This window comes from Equus przewalskii, chromosome 13 (assembly GCF_037783145.1).
Source record: "Equus przewalskii isolate Varuska chromosome 13, EquPr2, whole genome shotgun sequence".
NCBI lineage: Eukaryota > Metazoa > Chordata > Mammalia > Perissodactyla > Equidae > Equus > Equus przewalskii.
This window is the reverse complement of record NC_091843.1, coordinates 89,917,588-89,937,475: the sequence shown is the minus strand read 5'-3', so window position 1 is coordinate 89,937,475 and position 19,888 is coordinate 89,917,588. Positions and strand designations below refer to the sequence as shown.

Genomic DNA, 19,888 nt, shown 5'->3' with positions numbered 1-19,888 from the left:
GTACCCCGCGCCGCGTCATTCCGTGAGCCTGCGCCCTGACGTCACCTTCCTGCGACGGGCCGGCCGCTCGCTTCGCCGTGTGTCTCGGCGGCTCCTTGCAGGGCCCGCGTGATCTTCCGCGAGTGATCTTGGACTTCCCGGGAGGGGCCCCCGGGGTCCAAGACGTTCTCCCTGGAGCCGGGGGGTCTTGGCGCACCCTCGGGGCCGGCCGAGGTAGGTGAAGGCGGCTCCCTCGGCGGGCAGCGCCGACTCACGCCTGTTCCCCTCGGCACCTGGCGTGCTCCGCGGGATGGCTCAGTCCTTAAGCAGTCTCTCAGGGTCCGCGTGTTTGGCATCGCCTAGATTCTCCGCCCCTACCGTCGCGTCCTCTCCTGTCCGCCGTTATCAGCCCCAGGAGTGATCCGCACCCCCTGCCCCAGGCAGGGGGCAGGTTTCCATCTGTCTTTGCTCGTGGGGTTCCGTCAGTGTCGATGCCCCCCCACCCCAGCATCTCAAGTGGTCAGTCTGTTTTAATAATATACTTAAAGGCCCGGCTGAAACGCACACTGTGCATCTTTCTGGGAACCGCCCAGTTAGAATTAACAATCTCTTCTGAACCCTCAGTACTCCGTACGTCGCTTAGAGCACATGTTTGATGTTCTGCACGGTAGTGTGCTGGTATATGGTAGGGCCTCTTAGCCATCTTGACCCAGTTTCTCGGGTCCTGACCCTCCGCGATCTTCTTCCTATTCACTCTCACATCACTTCTTGCCTCCGTGCCTTTGCTTGTGTCTGCTCCCCATCTCCCGCCTCCGGTGCTCTTCCTCCCTTTAATCTGGCAAACCACTGCTCCTGCTCCTCACCGCTTCCTTCTCCAGCTCTAGACTATTGCTCTCAAGGCGGAGTTATGTACTCCGTTGCCTATAGTCTGGTAAGGGACTAAGTCCCACAGGCTAGATGTGGCCCAGGACCTGTTTTTGTGTAGCCGGTGAGCCAAGAATGATTTTTACAGATGAACATTTGCAATCTGTTCAGTGATAGGAAACACTAACTTTGAACCCGAAGTAAGTGAAATGTTATCCCCCTGGTCCAAAGAATCCCATTCTTTTCATTCATAAAAAATTGTACTCATAATTATTTGGGGAGTTTCATTAGTAAAAAATTGGGGACATTTTTCTTTCTTGCTGTGTAACTACGTGATATCCTCCATTTTGCCTGCTGGCCTGCGAAGCCTAAAGTGTTTATCATCTGGCCCTTTACAGAAAAAGTTTGTTGACTTTTGCTCTATGGCAATGTTCATATATAGGCAGCACTTGGGATTTTAATTTTGTGTTTTCCCATAGAACCCAGCACAGTGCTCCGTTCCTTCCTTCCACAAACATTCTTTGAGCACTTTAAAAAAAATCTTCCAGACACCAGATGTTCAGTTTAATGGGAAAAAGAGATCATTACAATGCAGTGTGATTAACTGTATTTATGTAAATATGCAGAGTCTAATAGGATCGGAGAAGACAGGTGCAGGCTGTCTCCAGCCTAGGAGGTCAGAGAAGGTTTCCCGGAGGATGTCATCCTTGAGTTGAGCTTTAAATGATAAATAGGAAGTAGTTAGAAAGAAGTAATTCCTGGCAGAGAGGGCAAATGAGCAAGGATATTGAGGCAGGAAAGAGCAGGATGTGTTAAGGGCATAACCAGAGGTGGAGCTGGAAAGGTAAGCCAGGGCCGAGTCACAGTGGGCCTTAGATGCCATATTGAGGAGCTTGGACCTTCTTTTCTGGGCAGCGTTGGGCTTTGTAGCAAAAGCTAGATTTGCATTGTAATTGGGAACTCTGCTGACTATTTGGAAGATGGGTGAGGGAGTCGGGGATACCCTATATTGCACTATTTCAGTAGAGGAGAAGATCTGAATTAGGGCAGTGGAACTAGGTGGAGTGGACATGATGAAGTTTAGAAAGATAGGGAGATAAAATCCGCAGATATTTGTAACTATTTGGATGTTAAAATGGGGAGGAAGAACAAGTCAAGGCTGATTCCAGATTCCTAGCTGGTGCCAATCACCAGCTGAAATGGAGAATATTGGAGTATGTGAGGGCACAGACTGTGTCTGTTTTACTCACTTTTGTGCCTAGAATGGTGTCCTGCACATTGTAGGTACTTGAATGAACAGAAAATTTCCCCCCTTTTAATCATTGATTGCCATGTTTCATCAAAACAGCCTTTAAATATGCCGCCGTATTTATTTCAGTATTACTGAGGCCCTGTTTTCAGTCTTTTTGGAATAGATGATGAGTTGCACCACGGGAATCATTCACCTGATAAAATTGAACCTCTTTTGCAATTGAATAGTCTGCAAAGACATTTTGGCCTAATTATGTGTCAGTTAAAAGTTTTAATTCATTTTTATCCTATTCTGTTACTTTAATTTAGAATTTAATTTCAGAATTGCTGTGTTCTTATTTTCTTTTTTACTGTTTAAACCTTTTAAAATTAACTTTAAACTTCTACATCAGAATATTAGCTTTTAGTTTAATTGTAAGCGTTTAAGTTTTGTTTTAAGTGTCTGCATTGGGATATTAGCTTTGTTTTCCTATTTCTCGGCATTTGACAAGTCAAGTCCTGAGACTGTGTTCCTAAGTCATCTTAAGTTTACTTTCAGGAAGCTTTTGTCTTTGCAGTTTCACTTTAGCGTCTTCCCTTGTCAGTAAATGATCATTCTAAGCCCTTGTACGTCTCTCTGCTTTGGCTACTGGATGGCTGAGCCAGATTGATTCCCCAGAGTTGTAAATTGGTCGGTTAGGTGTGAGAGTGTTTGTGTGACCTCTGTGTAGCCGAAGAGCTGGTGCGGTGTGGTGGCCCCGACTCTTCTTCCTGCCTCCTTCAGACTGTCTCGTCTGTGTCACAGTGAAGGGGTTTATTGCTCGCTAATCTGTAAGCTGCCACGAAGCCGGTTGAAAGGACGCAGAGTGAAGATCATGACTATACACACAGGTTTATTAATAATATATGTATATAAAATATTTTCTTTTTCAGACGTAGAGCAGAGTGAATATAATTATTTCTAACGTCAGTTTCAAACTATTTACCCTTGGATATCAGTCCAATTATATGAAATTATGGCTGGTTATAAGCCTGTAGCTATTCAAACATACCCTGTACTTGGAGAAAAAATCACCCAAGATACACTGTACTGGAACAACTATAAGGTAAGAACAGATGATAATGGGGAAGGGGGTTGCATTTCTGCCAGTTTCTCCAGTATATGTTATACTTTGAGTACTCTGATGGAGAACTAATAACTAAAGATAATCTATCAGCAGCTTATAGTTTGGGCGGAAAATTTGATCTCTGATATTTTTTCTTGGAATTTTATGTGAAAGTCCATACTGCTTAATCAGTTTAATCATACAAGTGCCTAATACAGAATAGATGATTAATCAGTGCCAAATGAATTAAACTTTAGATTTTGAATCTCATATGCAAGATTTCTTTTTTCCTTTTTTTGAGGAAAGATTTGCTCTGAGCTAATGTCTGTTGCCAGTCCTCCTCTTTTTTCACTTGAGGAAGATTTGCCCTGAGCCAACATCTGTGCCAGTCTTCCTCTACTTTGTATGTGCGATGCCTCCACAGCATGGCTGATGAGTGGAGTAGGTCTGTACCCAGGATCCGAACCCTCCAACCTGGGCTGCCAAAGCAGAGCGCAGAACTTTAACCACTCGGCCGTAGGGCTGGCCCGTTTTTTTCCCCTTTTTAATCTAAGTAGGAAGTGATTCAAAACTAATTGTTCTAAACTATCTGTAAAGGCTTACAAATGATTTTTTTTAAAGATGAGCAACTAAATAGAAAAATGGAAAAGGATTGGGATTGGGCGGTTTATGGAAAAAGAAATTTAAATGGCCAATAACTGTATTAAAAGAGCCTCAGCTCCACTTACAATTGAAGAAATGCAAATTGGAACAATAATTTGGGTACTATTTTTCATCTCTTGGGACAATTGAAGCAGTTTGATCATTGCTACTGGAGGGGGGCAGTTGGGGCAGACTTCCTGGAGGGCAGCATGGCAGTATCTGTTAGGGTAAAAGTACCTTTGGCCTTGTAAATGCCACAGCTTGGAACTAACTCAATGAATATACTCCACGAAATTTGCTAAGACCTGTGTATAAAGATGTTCTTTGAAGTGTTGTTTGTAATATTAGAAATCTTAGAAAAACCTGCGTTCCTTAGTGGTGGACTGGTAAAGTAAATTATCATGTATCCTATAATGGATGGTAAATCTATTGCTCATCTGAAATTACATAAGATGTGTTGTTAAGTGAAAGAAAACCAAGGTTCAGTTGGCCTCATGGTATGATTTTTGTGTCAGTTAAAAATACATGGTGTTAAATGTATGCTGTATAGGCAGAAGTTTTTTTTTCCCAGTAATGGTCACAGAAAACTCCACAGCTGAAGAGAAAGAGTGGGGTGTGGCCTTCCAACCATATATTTATTTACTTTAATGGCAACAGGGATAGTCTGGGTGATGGGGTTTGGACCTTTTTTGCTATTCTATGTTAAATATAACCTAGTAAATGTTACTAAGAACACAAAGAAATAGTTGGTAAGAAGTTATATAACGCTTGAATAGATTTTACCAGTGGTAACTCTGTTAATACTTTGTATTATTTTTCATTAAGACCCCTGTTCAGATCAAGGAGTTCGGTGCAGTGTCAAAAGTTGACTTTTCTCCGCAGCCCCCATATAATTATGCTGTCACAGCTTCTTCAAGGGTAAATATAATATTAAATTTATTTTTCTTTTGTATAATTTATGTTTACTGCTGATCTTGAAGCATCTGCTGAAATACTGTGTTTTTTATCTTGTTGTAGATTCACATTTATGGCCGGTATTCCCAAGAACCTATAAAAACCTTCTCCCGATTTAAAGACACAGCGTACTGTGCTACTTTTCGACAGGACGGTAGACTGCTGGTGGCTGGCAGTGAAGATGGTGGAGTTCAGCTTTTTGATATAAGTGGGAGGGCTCCTCTCAGGCAGTTTGAAGGCCATACTAAGTAAGAGACAGGTTTTTGTTTTTTTAAAATTTTTTTTATTGAGGTATAATTAACATACAGCATTATATTAGTTTCAGCTAATATAATGTAATATAATATAATACAACATAATTCAATATTTGTATATATTGTGCAATGATCGCCATAATAATCCAGTTAACATCTGTCACCGTACAGTTACAGACAGTTGGTTTTGCTGTGTCCTTTTTTTGTTTTGTCGTCTTGTCAGCTCTGTTCATTTTCTGGGCTTTAAATAAAAACATAGGGACAGTTTTGTGAAGATCATGTACCTTACGTACTTTATTTCCTGGTTGTCCTAAGACAGAATGCTTAACCTGGTCCAGTCCTATGGTCCAGTTTGATGCGGCTCATGAATTCCCTAGAATTGCATGTGACATTTGAGGAAGTACATTGATGTAGGGAGACGTCCTGTGACTTTCATTCACTTCTTAGTGGGTTCTGTGGCCTGACTGAGATTACAAACCACTGAGCTCAAGGCAGCCTCACAACTGTTAATGGACTGTGTTAGAGGTTCTCAATTTGAAGTCACGTTGGAAGGCAGATTTTCTTTCTTCTTGGATTTAGTATTTTGCCCCTTGATAAATTGGATGTCTAGGGCAATTTTATATTATAAGTTTGTTTCAGGATTACCAATGTCATTGCTGAAATTGGCTGTTGATTTAAAATTTCAAAAGTGTTTTTTATAGGGTATTATCAGGATGGTGTTACCCCATCAGTGAAACATTTAAAATATAACGGAAATTCACTTAACATGATCCTACATAGTAGCAAGTCTCCTTAGAATTTTTTAGAGAACTACTCATTTTGAAATTTTTTAAATTAAATGTTGTTCCAACATTTAAAACATTTACTTTCATTGAGCTGCTAAGTAGAACTGTTAACATATTAGAAAATATAATTTTAAGGCTATTTAATCTTATTAACTTCATAGTGCGGGGGATTTAACATTTTAAATTGGCTTGGAGACAAACACTTGTTTTAAAGATTTTCTTTCTCTCTTGTGGTTTCCTCCTACAGTTACTCCCTGAAACTAAACTGCTCTTTTTGTTATTTGGGGAAAAGGAATGTTTTGTGTTAAAAGTGCCAGAAATGTAATTTTTTTTCTTGCTTTTTAATATACTGATTCTTGCCCTTTCAGAGCAGTTCATACAGTAGATTTTACAGCTGACAAATATCATGTGGTCTCTGGGGCTGATGATTATACAGTTAAATTATGGGATATTCCAAACTCCAAAGAAATTCTGACGTTCAAAGAACATTCTGATTATGTGAGGTGTGGATGTGCTAGCAAACTGAACCCAGATCTCTTTGTAACAGGTTGGTGAACTCTTTTTTTTTTTTCCCTCCTAAAGTTGATAATTTTATTATGATATACTTTAATATTGCTTTGGGACTCTTGGAATAGAGGAGTTTAAAAACTTTTTATAAAGAAATATGTTTCTATTAGTTTTCTTTTCTTTTTCTTTTGGTGGTTGTTCTTACTGCCCTCCAGGTGTGTTTGGAAACATCAGGCCGCCTTGAAAACATTAAGACAGTCAGGACTGTAATGGGTTTAGCACTCTGGTTTTCACAGAGCCTCAGCAGCCAGGAAACAAAGAGTCTGGCTCAGTGTTTGTGGGTCCCTCTGCAGAGATTCCAGGCAGTCCAGCAGTGACGGGGGCCTGAGGTAGGATGGTTGAAGATTCTGTGGAGTGTAGGGTATATAGTGCTTCCTGAGAGACAGTCAGTGGTACCGGGGGGCTGAAAGTACTGCGTCTTCATGAATATATGTGTATCTTTTTAAAATTGCATCTAATGTTTTTCTCCTTTTAAAATTCATGTTTGAATAAACACAGATGCACACAGAGTTTTTGTTATTTTAAGTAGTGCAACTCACATAATACAAAATTGACATTTTAGGGTCATACGATCATACTGTGAAGATGTTTGATGCCCGAACAAGTCAGAGTGTTATCTCTGTTGAGCATGGGCAGCCAGTGGAGAGCGTCCTGCTTTTTCCCTCTGGAGGTCTTCTGGTATCAGCAGGTATTTCTTTTCAAAATTACTTTCACCAGTATGTTGGTCTTGAGTCAGATTTTTCTTTATCTGTTACTTTTTGTAATTTATCAGTGTGAACTTGAATTGCATATCTAGGTTTTTGCTCAAACAGTTGGTAAGTGGGACAGGCAAGCAGTTATTAATTGAGTACCTAGTGTGGGCCAATACACATAGGATCTCTACTGTCCTAGATGAGCCTACAAAGTGGTTAGTTTTCTCCCCATTTTGCAACTAAGGACATAAATAAAAGTATTTAGTAATTTGTCCAAGACAAAGTGGTCTCTGGCAGGTCTGGAATCCCGGAACTTGAGAGCCTGCATCGTGTACTTAGTTAACCCAGAAGTCCGGGTCATACTCCTGCTCTTACTCCTGCCTGAGAGACCTGTGGCAGCTTTTGAAAGACAGGTTCTTCCAGATCTGGAGTCAGCCTTGTCCCTTATATGATGCCGGGTTGAAATGTGGTAGTGCTGGAGGAGAAGATCGTGTGGAGTCAAAGGGGCCTTGGTACAGTTTTCATCAAGTTGGAACTGAAGTGTTTTTTGTTACGCTGGTCATAGTGCATTCTCAGAATTATACTGGAAGAAGGAAATTGGCTTTTTTCATTTGTCAAGTCAAAATTAATGTGTTGACATTAGAAGAATACATAGGTAGTATGTGTACTTTATAGCATATATATGGCTGTGGCTCTTTTTTTTTTCTTAATTCTAAAATCCAAATAGAAATTATCTTGTTTTATACTCTTTTCCCCAGTACCTATTGGATTTCAAAATAAGTTGATAACTTTGTCAGATGTATCCATTTTTCTCGCTGTCATTTTGAGAAATGGGAGTAAGTTTAAGCTGAACAGGGAGAATGGATACCTCTGTGCTGATCTCCACTGTGTCACTAACTAACTGTGTGACCTTGGGCAATCCGCTAACTTCTGTAGACCTTGCAGATGAGGGGTCAGACTAGGTCAGTGGTCCCACTCTGTCGTCTCTCATGTCTGCCACGTGTGGGGACACGGCCCGGGAGCTGGCGGTCAGGATAGGCAAGAGCTGTGCTTCCCTCCAACCCCTTTTTATTTGACCTCCTAGACTTGTTCAATATTTTGTTGAAAGAAAAGATGCTGCATTAAGAAAGTTCTTTTAAACCATTGGGTTAAATAGCCTTTAAGGATCCTTCCAACTCTTAGAGTATAAGTTATTGGGAAGTTTTTCAGTTTTGTTGTGATTCACAAAATTTTTAGGAAATCTACATTATTCATTTCCATGGTTGTGCAAAATTCCTTTTGAAGAATGATTTTGTTATAAATTTCTTACAGTCTTTTTTTGTTATACTTTTTGTTTTGCCAGGCAGTTCTGTGTACTCTAACGTATGAAATTATTGAAGCATCCTAACAGTTCTGTGAGGTAGAGACTGTTAGAGTTCAGTCGCACACCCAGTAAATGACAGAGCCAGCTGTGCAACCAGCCGGTCTGGCTTTGAGTCCCTCACTTAACGTCCGTGCTGTGGAGGGTCCGGTGAAGAGTGCTTTTCACATCTTTAAGATCGGTAATCTGTAGGCAGAACATCAAACTAGCAATTATGTCTTTTTACAGGAGGTCGCTATGTTAAAGTCTGGGACATGCTGAAAGGAGGACAGTTGCTGGTGTCCTTGAAAAATCATCATAAAACTGTGACGTGTTTATGTCTGAGCAGCTCTGGGCAAAGGTTGCTCTCTGGCTCACTGGACAGGTTAGCATTTTCGTTTTCTTTCTTTATCGTTATTAGTGTACAAGTGTTTCCTGCTTGAGGAAATGAGTTATTGCTGCAGTATTGGGACAAAATCAATACTCTGCCAAATGATTTCTATTTAAAAAAAATTGTTGAGTTGAAAATAGTTTTGATCTTTTATTTACACATATACCAAACTTATTTTCTCCTTTGACGTAATTTACTGCTTTAACTTATACTTAAGGAACTTTACTGAACCATTCGAATGTTAATCTTCTAAAATAATAGTATTTTTTTAAAAAACATTATATAATGAACTAACAGAAAAAGATCTCAAGAACTCAATCCCATTCACGACTGCAACAAAAAGAATAAAATACCTTGGGATAAATTTAACCAAGGAAGTGAAAGATCTATACAATGAAAACTACAAGACCTTCTTGAAAGAAATTGACGGCGACGTAAAGAGATGGAAAGACATTCCATGCACGTGGATTGGAAGAATAAACATAGTTAAAATGTCCATACTACCTAAAGCAATCTACAGATTCAACGCTATCCCAATCAGAATTCCACTGTCATTCTTCACAGAAATTGAACAAAGAATCCAAAAATTCATATGGGGCAACAAAAGACCCCGAATTGCTAAAGCAATCCTGAGAAAGAAGAACAAAGCTGGAGGCATCACAATCCCTGACTTCAAAACATACTACAAAGCCACAGTAATCAAAATAGCATGGTACTGGTACAAAAACAGATGCACAGATCAATGAAACAGAATTGAAAGCCCAGAAATAAAACCACACATCTATGGACAGCTAATCTTCGACAAAGGAGCTGAGGGCCTGCAATGGAGGAAAGAAAGTCTCTTCAACAAATGGTGCTGGGAAAACTGGACAGCCACATGTAAAAGAATGAAAATCAACCATTCTTTTTCACCATTTACTAAAATAAACTCAAAATGGATCAAAGACCTAAAGATTAGGCCTGAAACAATGTCTTCTAGAAGAGAATATCGGCAGCACACTCTTTGACATCAGCTTCAAAAGAATCTTTTCGGACACCATAACTCCTCAGACAAGGGAAACAATAGAAAGAATAAACAAATGGGACTTCGTCAGATTAAAGAGCTTCTTCAAGGCAAATGAAAACAGGATTGAAACAAAAAAACAGCCCACTAATTGAGAAAAAATATTCACAAGTTATTTATCCGACAAAGGGTTAATCTCCATAATATACAAAGAACTCACACAACTCAACAATAAAAAATCAAACAACCCAATTACAAAATGGGCAGGGAACATGAACAGACATTTCTCCAAAGAAGATATATGGATGGCCATTTGACACATGAAAAGATGCTCATCATCACTAATCATCAGGGAAATACAAATCAAAACTACACTAAGATATCACCATACACCTGTTAGAATGGCAAAAATATCCAAAACCAAGAGAGATAAATGTTGGAGAGGCTGTGGAGAAAAGGGAACCCTCATACACTGTTGGTGGGAATGCAAACTGGTGCAGCCACTATGGAAAACAGTATGGAGATTCCTCAAAAAGTTAAGAATAGAAATACCTTATGACCCAGCCATCCTACTACTGGGTATATATCCTAAGAACCTGAAATCAGCAATTCCAGAAGTTCCATGCACCCCTATCTTCATTGCAGCATTATTCACAATAGCTAAGTCATGGAACCAACCTAAGTGCCCAGCAACTGATGATTGGATAAAGAAGATATGGTATATATATATACAATGGAATACTACTCAGCCATAAAAAAGGACAAAGTCATCCCATTCACAACAACATGGATGGACCTTGAGGGTATTATGTTGAGTGAAATAAGCCAGACAGAGAAAGAGGAACTCTGTATGACTCCACTCATAGGTGGTAGTTAACATATGGACAAAGAGAACTGATCGGTGGTTGCCAGGGGAAAGGGGGGTAGGGGGAGGGCACTAGGGGTGAAGTGGTGCACCTACAACATGACTAATAATAATGTACAACTGTAATTTCACAAGGATGTTAACTTTTATAACCTTAATAAAAAAATCATTGCATATTCTAAAATATTTATAATGAGTATATATATTCTAGCTTATAGTCTTTAAAACTTCATGTAAAAATTTCAATACCTTAATGTGGTCCAAATATTTCTATTTTAAATAGGTATTAGTGTTCCATTAGTTCATGTTCTAGACAGTGCTGTCCAGTAGAAATAGAATGCGAGCTACCTATGAAATTTTAAATGTTTTAGTAGCCCCCACTAAAAAGGTAAAAAGAACTAGGTAAAACTAATTTATTTTATTTAGTCCAATGTATCTAAAATGTGTAATTTAATGTGTAATCAATGTAAAAATTATTAGTGAGGTGCTAGAAACAAGTTAGACATCTAATACGTGCCCTATGATACAATAATAATATTTTACAATGATTAAAGTGAAATATAGTTGTACTTAACAGAAAAATATTTTTCCCTGCCTCTCTTCTAAAATTTAAACTTAAGTTAATTAAAATTAAATAAAATAAAAAATTTAGTTCTTCATTTTCACTAGCCACAATTTGAGTGCTCAACAGCCACACGTGGCTAGAACTATGTTACCGTTCTGGAATTTACTTATAGTCGTCTTTTGTTGCTCATTTTATTTTCGTATTTCATTTTTTCACTGTTATAGAAAGTCTTAGTTTTTCAGCATGTTTACTGAAGAGTATACATATTTTAAAAGCTAGAAAGTATTTCTAATACAAAGGAATTTTTATGTAAATGTGTATAGCAAATTCTCTGAAATAGTGTTACTAGGCAATTTGAAACTTGATTTTTAGATGTGTCCCGTAAAAGCTAAGTGTAAGTTGCCTCAATTCATAGTAGTTATCAACCCAGAGTGATTTTTGCCCCCCAGGAGATATTTGGCAATGTCTAGAGACATTTTTGGTTGTTGTCACAACTTGGGGGCAGAGTTTTGCTGGAGTCTAGTGGGTAGAGGCTGAGGATGCTGTGAAACGTCCTGCAGTGCACAGAACGTGTGTCAGTAACGCTGAGGCTAGAGATCCCGCTCTCACTTCCAGTGGGCTTCCACTGATGCTGCTGCCTTACTCTCAGGTTTAGCTTCAGGTGGCCGTGGCTCATGGTCTGTGCTGGTGGCTAGTCAGTCTTTATGCAAACATTGTGGTTAGTGCTGATGAACAGTTCATTTCAAAAAGAGATTCAGCGATGAATTAGTTTGTAATTAATATTACAAATCATTGTTTTTCTTCATTATTGTGTACATTTTAATATTCATATACTGACTTTCCAAAAAATAGAAAATTTGCTGTTTAACTCCTTTCCTAGATGATTTGTGACAAAACTTTCCTTTTTATTAGGAAGGTGAAAGTATACAGCACAACTTCCTACAAAGTGGTCCACAGTTTGGATTATGCGGCTTCAATTTTGAGTCTTGCACTCGCAGTAAGTAGTTTTAGCTGTTTTTAAAGCTTTCACTAACCTTGTCTGCTAAATGAAACTGAAATGGAATTTTAGGGTTTATCTTTGTATTTGAATAAGTCTTATTTTCTTCTTGCCACACTAGATAACTGAGTTGAGGCAATTGCGAGAATATCTGACCTGCCCCCATAACTTGGCCTGAGTTCGGTCTAGGTCTCACTCCTGCATAGCCGGAACCACGTACGGTGCTGCGGGCGCTGTGAGCACCTGGGCCCGCCCAGGAAGTTGAGTCTCTTCAACAGTGTAACCAAGGGTGCAGCGCTCCGGGAAGGCAGGTCGGCTCTCTGAGCAAAAAAAAGCAAGGGCAGCAAAATGCAATAGCTCCTTTTCTTTGTTGACTCCTCTTTCTGGAATTCCACCTTTAAGTCTCATGAGCCATCGAGGAGGAGGAGATTTGAATACATTATGTAGAAATTTGAATTGGGAGAGGAAAAGCTTATTACAAATATTACTACAAAATTATTTTTTACAAATTATTACAAAATATTTTCTTGGCAAGATTGTGGAAAGTCATGCCATCATATAATCCTTTTTCTAATAAGAAGCTGCAGGAAAAAAATTAGTTTGAAATTTTCCCAAGATGTCATTAACTGTGTGTTATTATACAAACTGACAGTGATAATTTGTAACAGGTATAATAAGTTCTGTCAACATAATAGTATGTTTGAGGAAAAAGTGATTTTGCTCTAAGTTTTTGCATAGATCATTGTTAGGCAGAGTATATCCAAATGGAACTCTTGGTGAAAGTGTGGATAAGTGGCAAACTCATTGTGATAAATTATGAGTTAAAAATAGTAAGAAAAAGTAAGGTAAGTTATGAGTTACGAATGGACTAACTTATTTTTCTAATTGCTGTTAGCATGAAGATGAGACAATAGTTGTAGGAATGACCAATGGAATACTGAGTGTCAAACATCGGAAATCTGAAGCAAAGAAGGATTCTCTTCCCAGGAGAAGAAGGCCTGCATATCGAACCTTTATTAAAGGAAAAAGTTACATGAAGCAACGGGTATTTGTGTATTTCTTACATTTATTTAAAGGTGAAATTTGTTAGAGTAGCTGACTCCATCTCTGCGTTACTGGAAAGTGTTGTTCACATAGCATTTAACTTTATTTTGCTTTTCTCCGCATCAGATTTATCTCCAGATTGCTGGATTGGGGACATTATTAATAACTAATGGGAAATAAGGGCTACTTTATTTAATACCCTGAATCATAACAATGGCATAGTGCTTTACCATGTTCAAAATAATGTCTTTCACGTGCTATCTGATCTGATCTAAATAGCCCTGAAAAGCAATAGAGCCAAGAGTGTCCCCATTTGGCATCTGAGAAGTGGAGATAGAAAGAATTTGTGGTTGATTCAGGATTTCGTTACTGGTAGCCAGAGTTGTTGGGACTAGATGGAAATTTCTCTGATTCTTGTTTTCCTTTTCTACTAAATCATGCTGCCTGCCACGTAAAGAGAATTGAAATGAGTAATGTTTGCCTAGAATTGAGGTATTGTGTATGTATGGCAAGTTAAAGTCATAGGAGAGTGAGAGCACATTGGTGTGGCAGGTTATTCCATTTTCATATAATCTGCATGATGGGCCTGCGACCATTATTTATGATATAATTCAGGGGCACCCTGGTATAAAAGCAAGCATACCACTGTGAAAAAGTGTATTTTAAATGAAACTCTATACAGATAATGATTTTTCCTTGTAAAATTTACTTTTCAATACAGGATGACATTTTGATCAACAGGCCTTCCAAGAAACACCTAGAATTGTATGACAGGGATCTGAAAAATTTCCGGGTCTCTAAGGCACTTGACAGAGTCCTTGAGGTGAGTGATTTTCTTTTTATTAAGACTTTCCTTTTTTAGAGCAGTTTTAGGTTCACAGCAAAGTTGAGGGGAAGGTACAGAGATTTTGCTACAGCCTCTGCCCCGCACATGCAGAGCTTCCCCCGTTAGCAACATCCGCCACTGGGTGGTCCATTCGTTACAATGATGAATCTGCAAGGAGCGTATATATAATTTTTTATTGAGGTCACATTGGTTTATAACAGTACGTAAATTTCAGATGTACATCGTATTTCAACTTCTGTATAGACTGCATCCTCCTCCCCAACAAAAGTCTAGTTGCCATCCATCACCGTACACATGTGCCCCTTTTCCCCTCCCCCTTCCCTCTTCCCCTGAGGTAACCACCAATCTGGTCTCGGTATCTATGTGTTTACTTGTTTGTTTATCTTCTCCGTCTGACGTATTTCACTTAGCATAATACCCTCAGGGTCCATCTACCTGGCACAATTTGGTCTTTTTTATGGCTGAGTGGTATTCCATTGTGTGTATATCTATCTATCTATCTATCTATCTGTCTATCTGTCTATCTATACCACATCTTCTCTATCCATTCATCTATTGATGGGCATTTAGGTTGCTTCCAAGTCTTGGCTGTTGTGAATAACATTGCAGTGAACATAGGGGTGCATATATTTTTTCATTAGTGTTTTCATTTTCTTTCGGTAAATACCCAGAAGAGAAATAGCTGGATTATATGGTATTTCTATTTTCAGTTTTTTGGGAAATTTCCATACTGTTTTTCATAGTGGCTGCACTAGTTTGCATTCCCACCAGCAGTGTATGAGGGTTCCCTTTTCTCCACATCCTCTCCAACATTTTTTATTTTTTGTCGTGTTAATTATAGCCATTCTGACAGATGTGAAGTGATATCTCACTGTAGTTTTGATTTGCATTTTCCTAATAATTAGTCATGTTGAAACTCTTTTCATGTGCCCCTTGGCCTTCTGTATATCTTTGGAAAAATGTCTCTTCTGCCCATTTTTTGATTGGGTTCGTTTTTTTCTTGAGTTGTACAAGTTCTTTATATATTTTGGATGTTAACCCCTTATTGGATATATGATTTTCCTGTATCTTCTCCCAGTTATTAAGTTGTCTTTTTGTTTTGTTGATGGTTTCCTTTGCCATGCAGAAGCTTTTTAGTTTGATGTAGTCCCATTTATTTATAAGGAGCATATTTTTAGAAGAATCATTTTATTACCTGCCTTGTGTGTTACCATGACTCAAAACTGTGAAGATAAATACCTATTTAAATTTGGTAATTGTTAATGAGTTCCAAGACTATGATTTTTTCTTGTGCTGTCTTGTCTGCTCGCGTTGACTCTGAAAATCTCTCTAGCCCAGTTGTACAATAAAGACACCTGAGGTTACAGTTTCCATCATAAAGGAGCTAAACCGAAGAGGAGTCCTTGCAAATGCCCTTGCAGGTCGGGATGAAAAGGAAATCAGTCGTGTTCTTAATTTTCTGATAAGGTATGTTTTATGTCTATGAAACACATGTATTTGCATCTGAAATTCTTTATCTCCAAATGAGAGACATTTACTTTTAGTTAGATCTTTATAGAGAACTGATGGAACAATTCACTACATCTATTTTAAGGAGTTTTTTTAAAGTTTGCAAATTTCAGTAAACAGAATTTTTGCTTTTTAGGAATCTGTCTCAGCCAAGATTTGCCCCTGTTTTGATCAATGCTGCTGAAATAATTATCGGTGAGTAGGTGTTAAAACTTGAAAAATCCTAGCATGCTTGCAAAAGTAGAGTTGGCAAATAATGAAATAAAATTTATTGAAATATCTTGTTTTTAGCAATTCTCCAATAAATATTTTCATGGAGAAAACAACCAACAGTAAATTGATATGTTTTAAAATGGAGTAAAATGTTTACAGTGATTTGACTTAGAATTTCTGGAAGTGGGGATATTATAATTAAAAACATTTTTTTCTTCAATGTCTACAATGACCATGACTATTTTTAAGTGGGAAAATGAAAATAAGTCAGAACTCCACACTGCACTTTCTGTAATTCTTTTTGAAATAGGTTTATTCACACGGATTGTTTACTTTCTATAAATCATAAATTCTAAAATAAGTACAGATTTCTCAGTGTCTTTATATACAGTATTTTTACACTTTTTCTTAATATTGCTGTTCATTTAGAAAGTTATTTCTAGTGAATGTGTTCTTTCTCTTTCTAGATATCTATCTGCCTGTGATTGGTCAGTCACCTGTAGTTGATAAAAAGTTTTTGGTGCTTCAAGGACTTGTAGAAAAAGAGATTGATTACCAAAGAGAACTCTTAGAAACCTTGGGCATGATGGATATGCTCTTTGCTACCATGACAAGGAAAGACAGCACTTTGGTCTGGCAGCGCACGTCTGGTGGATTGCTAGAGAACAAGAAGGTGGAATCGTAGTGTCTGCTTAGTCAGACACAGAAGAACTCCTAGCTTGGATTAGATTTGATTCTATTAACTGTTGGAAAGAGAATCTCCTTGACACATTATAAAATACTATTTATAGAAGCAATTTTGTGAAAGAGATTGGAATAACTATGATTGGAAAATAAGTCCCAGTTTTAAGATGTGGCTTTTCATGTAATATTGTGGTTTATTTCATGGCATCCTTGGCTGAAAGAGCTCAGTTATTTTGGTCACGGTGTATGTCTACCTTGGCCAAGTCGATAGTACTTTTAATACAGCAAAGCTCTGTATCACGTTTGGGTCGGCATTCAGAACTCTGGAGAGGGCTTCAACTGGGAATCCTGCCACCAGAACAGGGCTTTAGTTTTTATTGCTGTCCTGGAAAAACAACAACAAAACAAATGGCAACAAGTAAATTCTTTGTTCACTCTGATCAGTGCCTTGGGGTTTCCAGGCAGTAGCTGAGCTTGCCTCCCCTGTCCTGGACGTCGTCACTCATCCTGGGTCCCATGTTCTGCTTCAGCTGGTGATAGGACTGCCCCCTGCTCTTTGTGTGGCGCATGCACGGCCAACTCTGGGTAACTGACACTAGTTAGCCAGGTATTCAGAGCATCATGAGGCAGATTGGAACCCTGCACGGCATGCTCTCCGCCCCAGCTTTTCTCTATTTCTTCAGTCGTGACTATCCTTCTCAGAACGAGATCTACAGACAGACCTTATTGGACCACGTTTTTCTCCTCCTCAATATGCAGCCTTTGTACCGAGTTTTCAGCTTGCTTGGGTCAGGGGATGTTAAATGTGCCGTTGCTCCATTGCTCTTGTAATAAAGAGCATCCAGCCTTTTACACGGGTGGTTGGCGCTTACCTCGCAGCTGCCTCCCCTCCGAAAACCGTTTGCTGTGTGTTTAGATTTGTTTCTCTGTTCTTCACAATCATCTTGTCTTTCAGAACTCCAAGCCAGAGTAGCTTGCTTTGGAAAATAGGTTATTTTTTTAAAGTTCAACGTAAATTACATTTTTTTATAAAGAGATTCTTACTTTCTTCTTGAATTTCTGAGATGTATCCAAGATGTATTCCTGCTGCCTAGTCACTGGCTAGCGCCTCCTGGCACCCCGATTTCACACTTACTACCTCTCCCACCTTCTCCCAGTTCCTCTGCCACTGTAAGTAGTTCTCTCTGTAGGGAAATGTGCTTTGGGCTGGAAGAACCCATTGGTCCAGGAAGATTTTGTAATGGGAATCTCCTCTTAAAATTTCAGTGTGGTGAATTCAGATTTTTTTTAAAGCAGAAAAGATATTTCTATGTTTTAGTAACAACATGTGCTCAAAAATAGGATCTAGTTTCCTCTTCACGAGTTGATGTAAACAGCCCTGCAGCAGATGGCTTTAAGAAACCAAGAAATTGCTCCCCTGTGTAATTAGGAGATTAGTCAAGGTCAGAAACTGTGTCTTCATGTTGAAAAGGGTTAATTTATTTAAATAAATTTTGTATTTAAAAGCTTTTTTAAAACTTTAACTTCACAAGTATGCTGATAATTTGAATATTAGTAAAACTTAGAAGTTGAAATTGTATCTTAAAACTAGCTGCCAACAAGCGTGTAACATGTGACAAGGGTTTTCCCATCCGTTACTTTATTTCGTTCTCACCCCAGCCGTCCAAGGCTGGTGTTCTCGTTTAACAGTGAACCGCGGCAGTGGTTACTTCACCTTTGAATTCTCCGAGCTTGACTACGCGTCATCCCCATGCTCTGGACTGGCCTGCCTGCTGGACAGAGACTCCTCACTCCCTTAACAGCATCGCCGAGTGCTGCCGTCCTTAGATGAAATGTGTAATGATTACAGGTTGTTAAAAGGGTCAGGAAACAATTCCCGTAGCCATCAATGCTTAGGTGTTAAATTCAGGAATGGTTTTTATAGTCACTGGGACAAACTGGCATTTGCTATTTGAAGTATTTAAACATAACCAGCACCTTACAGTAGGTGACATTGGCCTTCGGATTCTAATTTAAAATGCCTAACAGGTTTTTCAACTTGGGAATTTTAGTGGAAAGGTATTTTAAAATGTTACTAAGCCTGCAAAAATACTGAAGTGTTTCAGAGAACTTGGAAAGTCACTGTACATTTAATTTATTATATTTATAAGAGTTCAGTGCTTGAGAAGGTTTTGCTTGTTGGGTCAAGCATTTGAAATGCTATGTACAAGAAAACCAAATATCTTAAATGTGTAAATGCTGTTAAGTTGTTTAAAGGAATTTGGATTGTAAATGAGATTGTTTAAGGAAATTCAATCTGTTCAACTTAAATCAACTCTATCAAATGTTAATTAAAGGCCCCCTTAAAAGTGATTATATTAAAATGTACTAGTTTTCTGAATGGAATATTTGTTAGTTTTTTAAAAGCTTTAAGGAAAGTTTTAAAATGCTTAATTTTAGCAAGTAACCATAAATTGTCTTTCCTGTGGACAAAACCCCCTTTCGGACGCTAAAAACCCTCCTTGGTAAGTAGGTGACACGCCCTTCCCCTGCCGTCCCGTCCCCCCTGGACCGTGGCTGGTGCATCTGGGCCCAGCTCTCTCAGCAGGGACTTGTCACTGAGATTTATAACCATATTTGTGATCTGGGAAAGTGTGGGGCTGGCAGTGCTGTGTTTGGGTCATCAGCAGAGGAAGCTGGTCTGCAGAGAAAGTAAACCAGACAAGGCAGGTCAGACTAGAGAAGAGAGAAGCCATCTTAGTGCTCGTGGTTTCTGTCTCCCTTCCAGCTCCCCTCCGGCTCTGCCTCCCCCTCAGGGCCCCATGAGGGTCTGGAACCCTCCTGTGTGTGCTTTCTGCTCAGGTGAGTGCGAGTGGTTTCTCTTATTTATGACCGAATGACTCCAAGGACACTGGCTGACTGATCCTTAATACTCATTGAGACACACACATTAGAGGCCAGGGGCCTGGGGTTACAGCACTGAACAAAATAGATGAAATCCCTGTTCTCTTGGAACTAACATCCTACTGGGAGAGGCAAATGTGCAGTAAACGAGTGAGATACCCACTGGGTCAGACAGTGCTCGATGGTACGGAGTCCAGCAGAATAGAAGGCAGGGTAGGCAGGTTGTAGTTTTCAACAGAGAAGTGAGGGAAGGCCTCAAGGGGGCAACCATTGGACAAAGACCAGAAGGAAATGAAGAGGGATTCTCAGGGTCATCTGGGGCAGAGTGCAGAGATCTGAGGCAGAAACACGCCTGGTAAGTTTGGGATAGCTCGGTGGCTAATGGAGCTGATGGAGCAAGGGAGAGCAGAGTGGGGACAAAGTCAGGGAGTGGGATAGGAACGATTCGGGGCATTCAGGCAGCTGGTTGGGGAGC

The 19,888-nt window shown here is 39.3% G+C and overlaps 1 protein-coding gene across 1 annotated transcript; it reads left to right on the top strand.

Moving 5' to 3' along the window:
* Positions 1–17: 17 nt before the first annotated feature.
* On the top strand, positions 18–18,915 carry UTP15 (UTP15 small subunit processome component). Its single transcript, XM_008541244.2, has 13 exons — positions 18–213; positions 3,007–3,179; positions 4,647–4,739; positions 4,839–5,023; positions 6,183–6,361; positions 6,944–7,069; positions 8,662–8,797; positions 12,149–12,233; positions 13,129–13,278; positions 13,999–14,100; positions 15,458–15,591; positions 15,770–15,828; positions 16,314–18,915. Exons 2-13 carry the CDS (start codon positions 3,090–3,092, stop codon positions 16,529–16,531), a joined length of 1,557 nt encoding a protein of 518 aa, XP_008539466.1. The 5' UTR covers positions 18–213; positions 3,007–3,089; the 3' UTR covers positions 16,532–18,915.
* The last annotated feature ends 973 nt before the right edge of the window (positions 18,916–19,888 follow it).